The sequence below is a fragment of the Trachemys scripta genome, chromosome 1, assembly GCF_013100865.1.
Source record: "Trachemys scripta elegans isolate TJP31775 chromosome 1, CAS_Tse_1.0, whole genome shotgun sequence".
Taxonomy (NCBI): domain Eukaryota; kingdom Metazoa; phylum Chordata; order Testudines; family Emydidae; genus Trachemys; species Trachemys scripta.
Genome location: NC_048298.1, coordinates 94,936,755 through 94,953,434, shown reverse-complemented (window position 1 = coordinate 94,953,434; position 16,680 = coordinate 94,936,755). Strand labels below are relative to the sequence as shown.

The 16,680-nt window shown below is 43.6% G+C and overlaps 2 protein-coding genes across 2 annotated transcripts in view; one reads left to right on the top strand and one right to left on the bottom strand.

Moving 5' to 3' along the window:
- The window catches only part of TIMP3 (TIMP metallopeptidase inhibitor 3), a 55,990-nt gene extending 40,198 nt beyond the window's left edge, over positions 1 to 15,792 (top strand). The window contains exons 2-5 of the mRNA XM_034777973.1: positions 5,440 to 5,522; positions 12,785 to 12,896; positions 13,672 to 13,793; positions 15,230 to 15,792. Coding sequence (XP_034633864.1) covers positions 5,440 to 5,522; positions 12,785 to 12,896; positions 13,672 to 13,793; positions 15,230 to 15,427 — 515 coding nt within the window. The 3' untranslated portion in view covers positions 15,428 to 15,792. The remainder of the gene's footprint in view (positions 1 to 5,439; positions 5,523 to 12,784; positions 12,897 to 13,671; positions 13,794 to 15,229) is intronic.
- Positions 1 to 16,680, bottom strand: part of SYN3 (synapsin III) — a 280,859-nt gene that overhangs the window by 159,505 nt on the left and 104,674 nt on the right. The gene's annotated exons all lie outside the window — the stretch shown is intronic.

Here is a 16,680-nt window from a genome sequence, read left to right as displayed (position 1 = left end):
AGGACTCTACCCATTCATTGGAGCCCAGACTAGTGTGTTTTGTTTTTCATGGTTTTGATCAAGATGAGTTAGTTGGAATTACTGCTGGCTGACCACGCTGTGGAATAAAAGCCTTAAGAGCAGGGAAGGGAGGCACAAAGGACCATTAATCAAGCTAGTGAATCACTCTGTCTGTTCATCACTATTGCATTAATTGAAAGTGGGACCCTCTTTCGCTTATGGTACATCTACATAGCAGCTAGGAGGGATCATTCCCAGCTAGAATAGACATACACACTCTAGCGGTGCTTGAGCTGTCACCTAAAAATAGCAATGTGGCCACAGCAGGATGGGCAGTCGTTTGAGCTAGCCGACCAAGTACGTTCCCAGGGGTCAGGTGGGCATGGACTCTGGCATCTAGCCCATACCACTGCAACCACACTGCTGTTTTTAGCATGCTAGCTTGAGCAGAAGTGTGTGCATACATCTACCCAAGGTGAGAATTACACATCCCAGCTGTAAGGGGAGACATACTTTTACTTAGAAAGACCCTAGTTCTGGATTCTCTGATTCTTTGGTAAATTTGTTGACTAGTGCCGAAATCAAAGCCAGCCTTTTTTTTATGAAGTCTTTGCACTACGTTAAGTGCTTCAAGATAAAATGTTGCTAAGGAAACTGAGGTTTGGGAAGAAAGAACTGATTTTCATCTATTTTGTCAGAACCTGAATTTGTCTGTCACCTAAGTATAAACATGTTCTTGATTTGGAGCTTAAATAGCGTTTAACCTTCCTCCCCCTGCCTTTTCATTGTGTTCCAGGTCCCTTCAGTAATGTGAGGTTTCACTACTATCTTTATCCTTTATTAGCAAACACTGATTTCTTCTCCCTATTCACAATATCTTAATATGCAGCAGAATTCAACATGGCCCTCTCCTGTTTACTTCCTTCATTGTATGCTAGCTCCATCAATGATACCTGATGGAATTCACATAACCCTGCAGGAATTGTGCTTATTCTAGTTAACTTCTGATGCCCAAGAAGTTCTCATTCTCATTTTTAGGGGTTCACATTAAAAATGGAGGAAGTTGGAGAACAACCCAACTCTTTAAAGATATTTAAAATCCTCAAGGGTATTCTTCACCAAATCTGTAACACTTTCAAGAGAGTCAGATCTAAGTATGAACTAGTATTTTGCTGAACTTTTTTTGTTTTTGTTTTTTTTGGCTGTGAGTTCATCTATTTTTGGCAATACAAGAAAATAAAAACACCTTTGCAAAAGAGTTCACAAATAAGTTGTCACTGGTATTTTGAATTGGTACTAGTGGAACCTTCTTATCTTCTATAGAATGTATTTGAAAAGACTGGCTGTAGTAGCCCTGATATCAACAAAAAGTTATTTGAAATAGAGGAGAGAGAGAAGCCCTCAAACCTCTTTTGGGTGGGATACAGGAAAAGACTATTTGTGTTCATCTGTCAGATAAATTGACCTCTTTTTCTTTGACTTTCATCCTGTTTCCAATATTGGAGGGCAACCCTGACATCACGCAAGAGACAAAGAGCACAACACTTGTAAACACGAGGCCACGCCTTTAGATTTACACTGTCTGCATGCACACATGCACGATCTCAAAGAGAAACTCTTTGAAGACCGTGGCCAAATTTTGCACCGACTAATGCCCCAGACAACCTCATTAAAATCAATGGGATTGCACGGGGCTCAAACCCAGTGCAGAATTTGGCCCCCCCAGGGTCTAGTGTCTGTACTGGGAAATTACTGCATTTTTCATTTGGTTTGTTAGGACAATGCTCTTTTGCTTAGCTCTTTTGGGTGGGGGCAGTTCGTAACTGGCAAAGACCAAGCCAGATCCTGCTTTAACTGATGGGGAAAGACTTTGAATCCAAAGTCAGACATTGAACAGGTGATGTTTTTGGACGAGTTTTCACCACTCTGCCTCCTGGACTTTTGAAGGGAAATTTAGTCATAAACCTAAAGAGCTCTGTGGATTCCCCAATCCTAAAAATAAAACAAAGCCCATACCTTTGACTCTCGGCAACTACTGTCCCATCTTCCTTCTCCCTTTAAACTCATTATATGTGCGATCTACAGCCACTGCCTCCAACTCCATCCTTGGTCCCCTCTACTCTGTCTCATGCTCTATATGAAATAGCTCTCACCAGAGTCCTGGTCTTCTTGACACTCCTCTCAGGCCCATTCAGAATGTTGCTTCCTAAATCATCCATCTGCCTGGCTTGTTGTTATGATCCTATGACCCCATTTTCTGACTCCATCCACAGGCTTCTCTTTGTCCAGTGCATTCCATTACAAGTTTCTAGTGCTTACCTTTAAAGCCCCGAAAACGTGGTTCTCCCTGCAGAAAAGGGAGTTGTATGTTTTGTCGTCCCCCTCCCCGCCACTATGCTTCTACCAGTCTCCATCACTTGTTTTCCCATTTCTCCTATGAGATACCTTGTTTCTTTTATTGTCCTAACCCTCCTTTTCCCTGTTTTTCTCATCCATCTGTTGTCTTTTCCGCAGAGGGGTTCTCTTCTTTGTCACCTGTAGAATCCCTGGCATAATGAGGCCCTGATACTTGACTGGGGGTTCTTAGGTACTGCCATAATAGAAATAAAATCCACAAGCTTTCCTCCATTCCATATCTTCTGCACAGAACACCCTCTGTGAACTAGTCCATAAAGCCAATACCTTCTCTTCCTTCATGTTCCTCTTCCAAATACTTCTGTCCTGAGGCCTAAGGGGAACTGCCAACTGATAATAGCTAGGTAGATGGCTAGTAGGGACTTCTGTTTGCTCTGTTCATTGGCCTATACAGTAAACACCTGATCTTTTTATTGCATCACTTCCCCATTCCTTCTTGTTGGTTATTATACCAACTTGTTACGACTTATCTGAATTAGACTGTACGCTCTTCCAGGCAGGGCCATCTTTTGTTCTATGTTCATGAAGCACCTAGCACAATGGGGCCTTGATTCTGATTGCTGTTTCTACGTGTTACCGTAATACAAAAGAATTTTTTTTTTTTTTAAAAAGAGGAAATATTGCTAACAACTGGGAGCCTGTTCTTCTTTAAAACATCTTACTTAAAAACTTAATAGATCTAGAAGCTGTTAGGATGTGTCATAAAACAGCTTGCTTTTCAAAATTCCATTGAAATTCCTCCATCACTCAAAACTTATCAGGCCTTTAAATCACCAGGTTGGTCAGCAGGATTTTTCCTTTTAGCACAGTAACAATTTCCCTGTTTAAATGAAGCATTTCCCATGGCGTGCATTCATTTACCAGTAGATAAAGTTTGTACCGAATTTCTCTGAAAGAAGTAAACCCTTCTCCCAGTCCAAGGAGTCAATATCAGAACTTTAGCAAGGTCAAAGGAAATGGACTATATATACAGTCCTTTTTGGTTGCTGGAATATCAGAAGTTGACAACATTGTTGGGCCAGCTCTTCAGCTTGTCTTCAATGGATTTATGCTGAAACACAGTAGCTGCAGATGTGGTCCAATGTCTTTTTTGCCCAAATACTATAGAATAACAAAAACCCAAAACCTATTTCAGAAAATACTTCACTATACCACTGCCTTGATGATAATGTAGTGTCTTTTGGATTATTTAGGTATTGCTGAAGTAGTTTGAATGGTTCTTCATAATGAAAGGCCTAATATACTAAAAATAAGACTTTTTCGTAGGGTTTATTCAGATCTCATTTTAGTACTGAAAATATTATGGATTGTGGTCAGTTTTTAAAAAACTCAATGGTCTCTTTGGGGAGTGGAGAAGACAAGTGATAATCTTTAGCCTTCCCAGGACCCGGCAGCTCATTTTTTTTCTGCCATGGTAAAGATTAAACCACTTCTGCAGCTTGGATGACATGATACAATTGTTCTAGGGCAGTGAGCGTTAGCTGAATAATTCCTTCTGGCCTTTCTCTTGCTCTCTAATCTTTGGTGTCTTGCCAAAACTTGAAGGTGACCTGCAAACTTTTTCCTAAAAAAGATAATGGTAGTTATTTGCTGAATGCCCCAAATATCAAAGAGCAGGAGGATGTTCTGCTAATAATTGACAGTAAACTAATTTGAAAACTTACAAAACTGATTTCAAGGTCCTGAGGTTGCTCTCAATCACTATGGATACCCAGTATGCATTGCTCTGAGATATTCCAAACAAAAGGAACTTCACTGGAGTGATGGAGATACCCCTGGGGGTGCAGATTAATGTTATTTTTAATACATAATAAAAACAGGGTGACCCCGGAGTGCCCAGTTTATTACAGCTCCAGTGGAGTCCCTGGTATATTTGATATCACAGATCTATGTGCTGTGGCTTCAAAGTGACTGGAAGCTCCAAGAGCAGTATTAAGGACCAGAAATAAATTAATTTGAAAAAATGGACAGTTATTTGCTGAATGCCCTTCTGCTCCTTGAGACATTCAGAGTGAAATTCACTCCGGTGGGTCAATGCAAAGAGGTCCGACTTCAAAGAGGTCAGCCCTTAGGTCCGACTTCAGCCCTATTTTGAGGATTTAAGTGAACTTTACAGCGTATGTAGGCTTTGTTCTTGCCCTCTGCATGGGGATGATTTTCCCTCACTAAATGATACCACCATTGTGGACACCACAAAATATGGTCCCCTGAGTGACTGACCTTAGGGGCTGAGCATATATAGCTAGGATTTCTTGCGAGTAGCCAAAGCACTTTAATATCCAAGTTTATTTTGTGAGAGGCCCTCATCAGCAAACTATTTGAATTGGACAGGATATAATTATTGGGCCAGATTTATGAGTGCTAGCAGCTCTAAACTACCCCTTGAGTGGGTATTCATCCCAAAGGAGGACTGCTCTCTTTTGTTTGCAGCCGGGCCTCAATATAAACCCCACCAGTGAAGGCTGCTGAGGGGATGTGCCAAATCAACACATTCCCTGGTCATGGCCCCCTCCCTGGCCCGTGCACCCACTTTCTAGGCGATGCTGGTCCCTACACAGTAGCAGAGGAGTAGTTATGGCTACTTTGTGCAGCTGAAACCTCTTGTGGTAGAATTTCTGCACCAGGTTCTTGCCAGTGGCATAGGCACCAGGCTCAGTTTAACTCCGCAGTTCCACGTCTCATAACAGGGGTCTGGATCCTTTCTTTGGAAGGAAAGTATTTCATTAATAGTCAGAAGGCACCCAGTGGCCTTTGGTAACTCAGCTGAACCCCTGTGAATCAAAAAGACATTTCTTAACGTGCATATGTGCCGGGGGAAAGCAAGTAATTGTGCATCGGATACAGAATAAATCTGGAGTTTATTTGTCCTGGGATTTATCTTATTTTTATTTTACAGTATCATCCACCCATGTGGCTTTGCTGAATTGAAGTGTCTAATCTAACATCTGGATTAGAGTCCCTGAAATGTTATTGTCCCAATACCCATGTTGTTTACTGTGTCTTGTTTTTCTTCTCTCATTACAGTCATTCGAGCCAAAGTGGTGGGGAAGAAGCTCATGAAAGATGGACCTTTTGGAACGATGCGATACACCGTCAAGCAGATGAAGGTGTGTGTGTAGGCACCTCATGCTAGGATTAGCTTCCAAGGCAATTCTACTTACTTGCTGATCACTAACACTTGTCGCTTTTAGGATCCAGTCCTGCTAGTTACTGAGCACCTTCAACATCCATCGTGATTAATGGGAGTAGAGGGTGGTCAACAATTTACAGAATCACACCCTCAGAGATTGAGAGAGAGAGGCAGTAGGCCATGCCTACCACAGAATGCTGAGTAGTTAGGATTTCCCTTTATTCTTAACACTTCTGGTGGTGAAAGATGCCAGAGTGACAGCTCTGGATACTGAAGTCCTGTTTATCCCCAGCAGATACAGTGTAGGCAGCAGAAGTGCAGGCTTCTCTATGTGGCACTACCAATAAACTTCAGCTCTGTTCTAGTGGGACTACGTATCTGGGGATAGGTTATTCAGCCTCATCTTGGCTTGGCTTCTCTGCTGAGACCGCCAACAAGCGTGTCAGTTAGAATGGTGGCAGTTATGTGGATATTTGTCCAGTATGAGCCAGACTGAGAAAGCAAACATGCTTCACAAAGACCACTCAGCACCTTAGGGAGAGTAGCTTTCAGACACTTTCAGCCTGGGCTAGATTTAAATGGGTGACTTATAGGTGACGAGAGGTACATTTCATTACCAGTCCCAAGGTTTCCAGTTCTAGCCTGTCCACCCACACTTCCCCCTGCGCCAAGCCATATAACTAGGGTTGCAGATTTGTCACAGCGTTTATCAAGACTCACAGGAAATTTTAGTCAAACCCATAGGTTTAGTGACTGCTCTGGGATGGATTGATTTTTTTAATTAAAAAATGACTTGACAAAGGAGGGGCCACAGACTACTTACAGCAACAGCCTCTGACCCGGCACCCAGACCATAAGGCTTTAGGAGGAGAGCAGGGCCCTAAAGAGTGAGCCCACCCCGCACTTGCCACAGGCAGCTTGTGTGTACCCCAAGGCGGGACCACCAGCTCCCCAGTGCAGGTGCCGTGACCTAGTGCATGGGGCCAAAGCACCACTCCCTCAGGTTGGGCCCTGCTGCCCCTCTGCCACAATTTGGGGAGGGATGGGTGACTGGGTCACATTTGAGTAAGTGGTGCTGTGACTCCAGATGCCAGGTTGTAACACCCAAAGCAGTCCTGCTTTGCCACCCCCCAGCTCTACCTGTGTACCTCACCGCCAGCCCTATTCAGCATCTGCATGCTGCAGCCCATGGCCCTCATGGGCTTAGCCCCATGGGACACAGGAGCCAGCACTGTGGGGCAAGTGAGAAGCAGACTCACCCCCTAGAGCCTTCCCTCTGCACCAAGAAGGTGACTCACCTAGAGCCTCACTGCAGGAAGTCACGGATAAACAGAAAATGGTACCCATAACCTTTTCTGCACCATGATGAACCTGCAGTCCTACTTATAGCCAAGACAGATTTAACTTAACCTGTTGCTTTGGCCTTTTTTTTTTTTGGCCAGCTGACCCCTTGTTATGTAATGTTAAAAAATCAGCCCTAGTTTGTTTTTCTTGGCTCAAGCGTTCCAGTCATAAGACTGGTTTATGTCTTTTATAAAAGAAAAAGAACGAAAAGGCCTTGGCAGCTGTTGCAGAAATCTGAAACATATTAGACAAAGTAAAGGTTCAGGAAAATGTGCCTGCCTTGTAACAGTAACTCTCTTTATAAGGCAGTTTATAGCTAAGCAACAAAGCTGCAAGGAGGAGACATAAAGCCTGTTTCATAAGCCATCACAAAGCCTCACATGTTGCCAAAGTCAGCCTTAGCAGGGCTTTTTCCCTGGAGTGGAATTTTTGCACTTCACGTAAGAGGGTGTGAAGTGCTGGGATTATGTATTTGCTTAAGCTTTGCTTTGAAAAATGTCTGAATTTTGTGCGCATGAAAGGAAATGACTGATAACATTGGCTAGAGCGAGACAGTGCAACCACACCCCTCCCTTTGGCAATCACCTCAGTCCTCACCAGCAGCACTCTGTGCTGTGCCAGTCCTGCTTTGCCGCCCCCCAACTCTACCTGTGTACCTCACCGCCAGCGCTATTCAGCATCTGCATGCTGCAGCCCACGACCCTCATTCTCCTCCCCAGGAGCATCTCCTGCTATTCTAGTCCTTCACTGCACTCTCCGTCTTCAGGCACACAGACAGATTTCAGGTATTAAGCGCCTGATCTTGGAATCATAGAGTAAGTGAACAATAACTTCCCCACCAGACATGGTAAGGGCAGTTAACTTCTGCTGTTTCTACCAACTACTGATAGCAAGGTCACCACAGCACTCTTTGTCCCATGTCTGATATGGAGAGGGTCAGATGGTACTCGCCAACATCCCCAACAGCGATTCAAAACTATTGCCAGAGGGAGAGGGGAAACAAATATGGCTTGGCAGTTTCATGACAGCCTTCAAGTGCTTGAGACTCCCTTGGTTTAGCAACAAGGGAGTCTGAGGAGTCCCTCAATTTGGCAACAGCAGTGTCTGTCCTGCTGTCAGAGGGGGAAGGCATTCCAATCTGGGAATAATGTAGCTGACACTAGTTCAAGACAAGCAGAGGTTTCCATGAGTCTAGTCCACTGTCAAAGAGAGGAGAGAACTCCCTGTGTCTGGAATAACACAGGTTCTACCACACTGTCAGCAAAGGGCTCCTCATGACAATGTCCTCTGTGACAGTGATATGTGATTCTGACTGGGATTTAGGGCAGTCATCTTGAAGTAGACTCTAGCAGGCTCCCTGATATTAGTCATAAGTTTGCCTGCAGACATAGGAAATTCAAACCTAGACAAGGTGAGAGAATTGAGTGGGAAAAGATCCCCACTCAATTCTCGCACCTTGTCTGGCTTTGCGTTTCCCACATTTGACTCTATTGTGAAAAGTCACCCAGCTGGTGGTCCAAAGCCTTTCAATTTGGGAAACCAAACTGTAGGAGGTTTTCCTGTTCTGTTTGCATTAGATTGTGCTGCTATATGGGGGCGGGGGTCTTTACAGCAGATATCGCACTAATCCACGTGTATCTATGCCAAGACTGCAAGAGGACAATTGTCTTTGCAGAAGTTGATCCAAAATATTTTGTTAGGAAACCATGTCCCCAAGAAAAGCCTGTGAGGTTTTATTTTCAACAAGTGATTGCATGTGTTGGCCAGTGTGGGTCTATTGGCACAGTGTGCTGTACTGTGGGGGTGATGCATTGTGTCACATGTTTTAACCTGACCTTGGACAGGAAGGAACCTGTAGCAATCAAACTATTCAGCTTAACTGGAACATCCTGCAGACATAACTTTCAATAAACAATCTGAGGATCTTCTTTTAAACCCCAGTGTCTGTCTCCTGCACTTAGGGTGCTCAGTAGAAAGGTATTCAGCTGATGCTGTGGGGGAGCAGAAGCTGATGTAGTACATCTTTCCTGCTCTCACCCCATGAAGTCCTACTGTACTCCTGCTAGAAAGAAAAGCTAAGTAGGCATCTGACTTTGCACAGCTGCCTGTAAACAGCATGGATGATAAAACTACCATGTCAGTGTTTGTTGGCCACCTTTAAGCCCTCTGCACCTGCAAATAAAAAACAAACGCCATTTACTTCAGCAGCATGTGCTGAATTGTCTGGCTAACTAGGCTGAGAGTGGCATTGAACACGTTAAGTAATAATCCATTTTTGTATTTCTTTTTTGGTCCCCTGAATTCATTTGGGCCAGCTCCCACACTTCTGTGATGGCCCACAATTCATCATGTGATATTACAACTAGACTCCCAAGGGACCTGGATGGAGAGCATAGGGCCAGCCCATAGATGCAGGACAGTGGAAGGTTTTTTAGCACAGAGGTTTGTACTTTTGAAAATCTTGTAATTATTTTATTCCCTGTTGGGATCTAAAATACTTCAAACATCTTTCAAAACTGCATGCCAAAAATCTTCACTGAGCTGATGGGACTTGGCTCTATGCACCAGTGTAACTTCTTGGTACTGTAAGCTGTGATATCACAATGCATTCTAGGAACTATCCAGAACGACTTCAGGGACCTGAAACGGAAATATAGATCAGATTTTAGTACTCTGCATGTTTGCTCAATCCCATTGTAGGCTGGCTAAGCAGGAGCATTGACCTAAAGTGTTGCCTAAAGAAAATGGCTTGTTTCTTTAGCTTGCAGCTCACCTTTAATGTGAGGTGAAGGGGTGAAACAGTGGTAATCACAAGAAGAAAGAGTTGGTGTCTAATTTGCCCTCTGTTAAAGTTCACAGGGGAAAATAATCCTGTCACAGGACATCACAGTACTAAATTCATCATGAAATAAGAGGAACCAGATGATTTGCATATGCTTTTCTGTGGTAGAGTTCCACCTAATCCCCAAGAATGGGGTTCTTTAATGGGAATGCTGACACAACCGGAACTTGTGCAGCAGTAGCAGGCACTGCCATGCAATGCTCGTTAATACTTTGCTCCCTGTCATTAGATTTCCTAAAATACACAGCTGTGGTGACAGGATGACTCTGAGGGTAGCAGTTAAGAGAGAGGCTGGCTTATGGCTGACTTTCTTCTACTAATCTAATCACACTTGCAGGGTATTTTATGTAGCCAGAAACAATGTTTGGGATTTATTTATTATTAGGGAAAGAGTCCTCTGTAGAAAACTTCCCTTTCCCATATTTTCTCACAGGTTTACACTCCCTTCCCAAAGTCTCCATGTCACAGTGACTGTCCTTCATTTGAAGGGGATTGGATGGGACTCTCTCTAGAGCCCATCAGTATAGCTCCTAGAATCAGCTGGAGGAGTCACTGCAATGTGAGGTGAAGTACTTCTCCAGGGACTAAGCATGCTGCCTTTTGCAGCGCTTCCAACCCTGTTGATTTATTGAACAAGAGAACGCACTCAGGAATTGAACCTGAGCCTCATCTGGTAGTGCAGTATCACTCGTTACCTGTTAAACACCTATGATGTGCTTGATGTTATCCAAAAGGATACAATCCCTGTTGTTATCATTTATACCATCTAAGGTGTGGCCCCCATTACTGTAGTATCTGAGCGCCTCACAGTCTTTAATTTATTTTCATAGCACCCCTGTAAGGTAGAGATGTTATCCCCATTTTACAGATGAGGATGTGAGGCACAGGGAGACCAAGTGACTTGTGCAAAGTCACAGAAAGTCTGTGGAGGAGCATGCAATTAAACCCAGCTTTCCCAAGTCCTAGGTTAGTGCTGTAACCACTGGACCATCTACAGACATACAGCATAAATCAGGAAATCTAAGTATATCCCCTGGAGACCAACAAAATTGCAAGGATAACAACACATGGATGAGGCAAAGCATGCAAGGATCAACTATTTAATGTGAGGCTTATGCTCAGTTAAGTATACACTTGCATATTCCAAGCATGATGCTTGCACTTCTACTGGTATGGAACGATTAACTTTAAAAAAATCCTTTCCTCGCATAGTTGCCAGGCATAATTAGAAGCAAGACTGGAGAATACAAGCTCTTTGGAATGAATTTTGCTTTATATAATATTGCTGTTACACAGTAAAGTACTGCTAGATCACTGCAGTGATAGGTGCAATATAAATATGGAGAGATAAGACAAATAGAAAAGTCACTGGATGACGCAGGAGATGGTTTTATCTCAGAGCACAGCAAGACTTTTTAAAATGTATTTTTAAATGGGAGTGTGGCAGCAGTGGTCGGGCCTGGGCCAAAGTCTGTTGAAGTCAATGGGCTCTGGTTTAGGACCTTAATGAAGGAAAGGTGGCATTTGGTGAGTTTTAAGAAAGAACTTAGTTAAGGAGATATGTGAATGAAAAATGAATGTAGACATGGACACTGGGATAATAGGGAGTTCCAGTAATAGGGTGCAGCACGGGAGAAGGTGTGCAGGACACTTCCCAGTTGACACAATGACAAGAATTCATCGCTTTTGGGGTTTGTTTTGCTTAGATATTTCCAGTTATAAAAGAGGGAGAGAAACTTCAAGCTAGCAAAACTGATGTCTTAATGATGATGCAGTAGAAAGATAGGGGGAAAAGGATAGTGGCAGATCTATAGGAGACAGTGAGGTTCAATGCATTGAGCATCTACTTCTTGTGAACGTAAGTTCCAATGAGGATTTGATCTCAAGTGAGTTTTGTGGGCTTGGGTAGTTAGGTGGAGAAACCTCATGAAATTGTGATTCCCCTCATCCTCCTGTGTTTCTGTCTAAATTTTGGCCACCTGTACAGCCGGTCAAAAAAAAAACCCAGCAGAAAAGAATCATGAAAATTTAGCCAAATTCTTTTTGTTGTTGACATTTTCCAGAAAATGGTCATTGAAATTTCCAAATCTAATCTTATCTATCTATCTATCTAAAATCTTCATTCTTAGGGGTTATTTAATCCACATGACCCCACACGCTTCAGCATGATAGGTAGTTTGCTTTCAGGAATGCTGCTGATCCAGACTGGGGAAGGTCAAATTAATTTCTGCCTAATTTTAAATCCACTTGAACATTTGTAGGTTCAAAAGTTCTATCAAACTTGAACATAACTGGGCTTCCACTTAAGAGAGGATGTGGGGGCAGGGAGCAGAGCAGATGGTAGAGAAATTCTACAGGAACAATAAAGAACCTAGATGCTATTACCACCAATATGGAACCCATTTGTACTAGTTTGGGGAGAGGGCTGTTTTTTTAATACATAGCATAGTTTCTTTAGCTAGAGAAATACTGAGCCCCAGCTGAAGTCATGGGCAGCTGTGAGTGCTTAACATATCCAAAAATCAGCCCTTGTGGCAGGTGCTTCAAATTGGGCACCCAAACCGAAACCTCCAAAATAATGGAGTCTGGAAAATTTGGGCCTTATTTATTTAAAAAAAAAAATCTCCCTTGGGGAGAGAGAAATGGTTTAAATTACAGGAAACCAGATTCATAAACTCAGACTAATTGCGCAGCTTCCCCCAGAAATAGCTTGGGACGTTTGTGAACCTTGGAAGCCCAGGAGATGTGGCCACTTCTAATCAGAAGTGAGGTGAAGTGGGAAAGGTGGTGTGCTAGTGCTGGATAGTAATGGATTGTTGTAGGTGAAGATGCTAATGTATTGGCCGACTTGTGGGGGGAGGCTTGCAAATCACATTACCTACAGTATGCCAGAGTCCAGCTAGTAGCATCTGTTCCTCACTTTCAAGAGTACTACAGTTCACTGCCCAGAATCACAGCCTGCTGATACCATTAAGGGACCCAAAGCAAATTCCAGCAGCATGCTGAAAAACAGTCCTCCTTAGAGACTAACACGTCTTTATTTATTCCTTCAGATGTACAGGGGCTTTGACAAGATGCCACAAGTTCAATATATCTACACAGAAGCCTCAGAGAGTCTTTGTGGGGTCAAGCTAGAGGTCAATAAGTACCAGTATCTGATTACAGGTAAGGGACTACTGGGGTCTCTCATGATCAGGACCTTTTTTGTCTGTATCTGTACTTGCCAAACACTCACACGGAATGGGGGCAGGTAGGTCAGCTCTATAAGCAGGTTCTTAAAGACAGTGCATGTCTGCTTCCCTGTGCTGAAATATCACATAAAACGTAGACTGCAGTGACAATCTGTCAGTAGCATTCCAGTCTCCGGGGATTGTCTCTCCATCAGTAACACATTCCTCTACTTTTCCCCCCTCCCCTTAAATCTCTCCAGTTTACAAACCACGTAGCCAGTGTTGAGCATTTTTTGTGACAATAAGTGGTTATTAATGCATAACTGAGCTGGTGTGCCCACTACAGTACAGGCCAGTGAGATTAGAAACAGCAAGGCACCGGTCTGCTGAGCTAGAAATAGAAAAGCCTGTTTGGATCAAGTGAGTTGTTAAGATGAGGATGCAAGGGGAATTGGGACAGAGCACATGCCAAGTCCTGTTTCTCTCAAGGTGCTAGCGCACTTACACCTTGCCCTGTTGCAGAGGGGAATGTGATGGTTGTGCTGGGGATTCTGACATGCTGCTGGGGATTCTGACAGCTGGTACAAAGATTCCAGCTTGTGGAAGTGCCATAGTTTCACTCACTAACCCCCCAGCTAATAGAAGAAAATAAACTGATTGCTGAACTGTGACTAAAAGCATACACGTGGGATTATGAACATTAGCAGGCTCAGGAAACTGACTGACTGAACTGAGAACAACTAATTTGTGTCCCTTTCTGTGTTTTCCAGGCCGTGTGTATGAAGGAAAGGTTTATACTGGCCTGTGTAACTTGTATGAGAAATGGGACCGACTGACTCTATCCCAGCGCAAAGGACTAAATCATCGTTACCACCTCGGTTGTGGCTGCAAGGTATGTATTGCCTCCAGTTAGATGCAATTAAAAGCCTAATCCTAGAACTGTGTTCATTGCAGCTGATAGTTCACCTGCATTATTGCTATCAGGGAAGGAATCAAAGCGCTAGAGATTTTTTTTTTTACAAAAGGCAAAACAAGACAAATTTTGCCTCCTCACTGGTTTCACAACATAATGAACAAGTTAAAGTTTTCTGCCTGTGTCTTTTCTATGAACTTTTTGGTATAATTTGGCAGGGTGGGAGAGAATCTCTGAAAATTTCACAAACATTATTTTGTAGATCAGTGAAATTGTGTGCAGAGCTGCTGGGAAAATGTGTTGAGCTTTTTTCCCCCTGAAAACATTTTGAGTGGTTAAAAGTTCAGAACTTATCCCTAAGACTTTGCACTCAGCTCCCATCCTGCAAATACTTAGGCACATGCTTGATTCTAAGCCAGAGGCTCCCAACCTGGAACACAGCAATAAGGTTATCAGGGGAGCACAAAGATCTGATGGAGCCACTCTGAAAGGCTGGAGTTAAGAGGGGGTTCTGTCCAGCGGGGGAAGTGGACAGGGCACTGTGCAGGTGGTCTAGACTGCCAGGACCAGGCTCCCTGCCTGCCTTGCTCCTTCACTGCTGCAGCAGTCACAACCCAGCAGTTATGCTCCTCTGCTGGGGATATTAGCAGAGACTCTGCGAGTGGGGAACGAAAGGCTATACTCCGGGAGTACTGACCCACCTGCCAGAGAGAGCCCCATCCTGACCCTGGCCCTTCAGCGCAACTCCAGGGCACACAGCCCCATCCACTTGCCTGGCCAGACACAGCCTGCGCAAGGAAACCGCAGACAGGGCCGCACTCAAGGGCTGGAGTCAGCAGGGGACCCTGTCCAGCCATCTGTCCACTCCAGTCCTGACCCTGGCACTTCAGTGCTGCCCTGCACAGGCAGGGAGCTGGGTCCCAGCAGCCAAAAACTACCTGACTGCTGCAGGGAACGGAAGGTTTCCTCAACTGCCACATGGCTAGTGCCCCCCACCCTTGGCCCCCATGGGTACAGGATTCTTCTTCCCCATAAGCCTGCTAAAAAGAGGAGTGTGGGCATGGGACATGAATCTCTGAAGTGGGGCTCAGCAATCAAAAGTTTGGGAACCTGTGGATTACAAGTCCTGGTGGGGGATGGGGAGTGACAAATCAAGGAATGGTAAGGTGGGCGTGACTGGAAACGTTTGCGCACCATTGCTCTAAGCACACGAACAGTGCCATTGACATTAGTGGCACTGCTTGTGTGGGCAAGTTAAGAACACGTTTAGGTGTTTGCAAGATTAGGGCTTAATTTTTTAGTTAGCACCTTAGTGCTTAAAAAATTTCAAACACACCAGTTTCTGATTTAAAACCAAAGTCCTATAAAACGTGCCTTTCATTTACCCCCTTTGCACTTGCTGATTATAATTGCAGATTAAGCCCTGCTACTACCTGCCCTGCTTCGTGACCTCCAAGAACGAGTGTCTTTGGACAGACATGCTCTCCAATATCGGCCATTCAGGGTCCCAAGCAAAGCACTATGCCTGCATCCGACAGAAGGAAGGATACTGCAGCTGGTACAGAGGATGGGCGCCTCCTGATAAAACTATCATCAATGCCACAGATCCCTGAGCACAGTCCCTTCTCCATTTCCTTTCCTCCCTCCCTTGTGGCTGAGCTTCTCTTGGACAATAACTCCTACCAGATCATGATGATGACAATGAAATTAGTGCCTGTTTTTCTTGCAAATTTTAGCACTTCGAACACTTAAAAAAAAGAAAAAGTCTATGCTGTCATACTGAATTTGTTTTTAATCACCTTTTTCGATTCTGAGATCACCCATTTCAGTCAGATTATATTTGTCTGGGAACGTTCGTTTGCACACCGGAAAAAAAATTATGGAGCCCTTGCTCTCTCTATGTATCATTATCTATAGCAATATAATCTATATTTTTTTAGGAAAACAAAAATATAAAAACTATCCCAGTTGGGCACTATATCCTTCTTCCTTGCCCTGGCTTCCCCAAACCCTCTTCGCACACACACTGCACAAATTATGCAGATTGAAGCTATTTGGTTTAATTAACTAGATCAGTAAATAAAGCAAAAAAAACCCAAACAAACCCCTATTCAAATGGGGAATTGGAAGTGTGATTGGCTCCAGAAGTGGGAGAACTCAGTTGGTGTTAAGACACTGCATTGTCTGGTAAAAGCACCAGGGACTGAATGTCCTCCTTGCTTATTCAGTCACAGTGTGAAGGATAGAGCACACTGGAAGTTCTGGGGTTCCATAGAACACGAAGAGAGGTTTATTATTATTGTGAGGTTTTTGAAATAAAACCTGCATCCTGGGAGGTAATTCACCTAAGTACGTACAATACAGCAGGTGAAATGCTGAGTTTCTCTCTTTTAAACAGAGTTGCTCTTGAAATTTTTGCAGTTTAGCTCCCACAGAAAAATTCCATTGTGAACATCTTAAACCAAACAAATGAAAATTATCAACTCTAAAAATAAATCAGTCAATCCCACGGCGAGGGGGAAAGGGGAGACTCACTAGGGTTTATTGCTATAAGAAATCTATTGCCAAAATAGTGTTTAGCTGAAGTAAGATGTATATACACGTAATGACATAAGCTATTTTTGACAGGACGTGGAATTATTTGGTGTTATAAACAATGAATGCTTTGATTGTGTTTTAAAACAGAAATCTTGACATTCCGAGTCAGTGATTTATTTTTGGTAAAAGATATTGAAACTCCAGTGTACCTGCAGTAGAGGTTAGAATCACTGTTTCGTGCCCCACCCTGCCCCCAACCACCATGATTTACCTCCTACAGCTACACTGGCTGCAATTGTATATGTAGTGAAAGCAAAAGCTGGTGGAG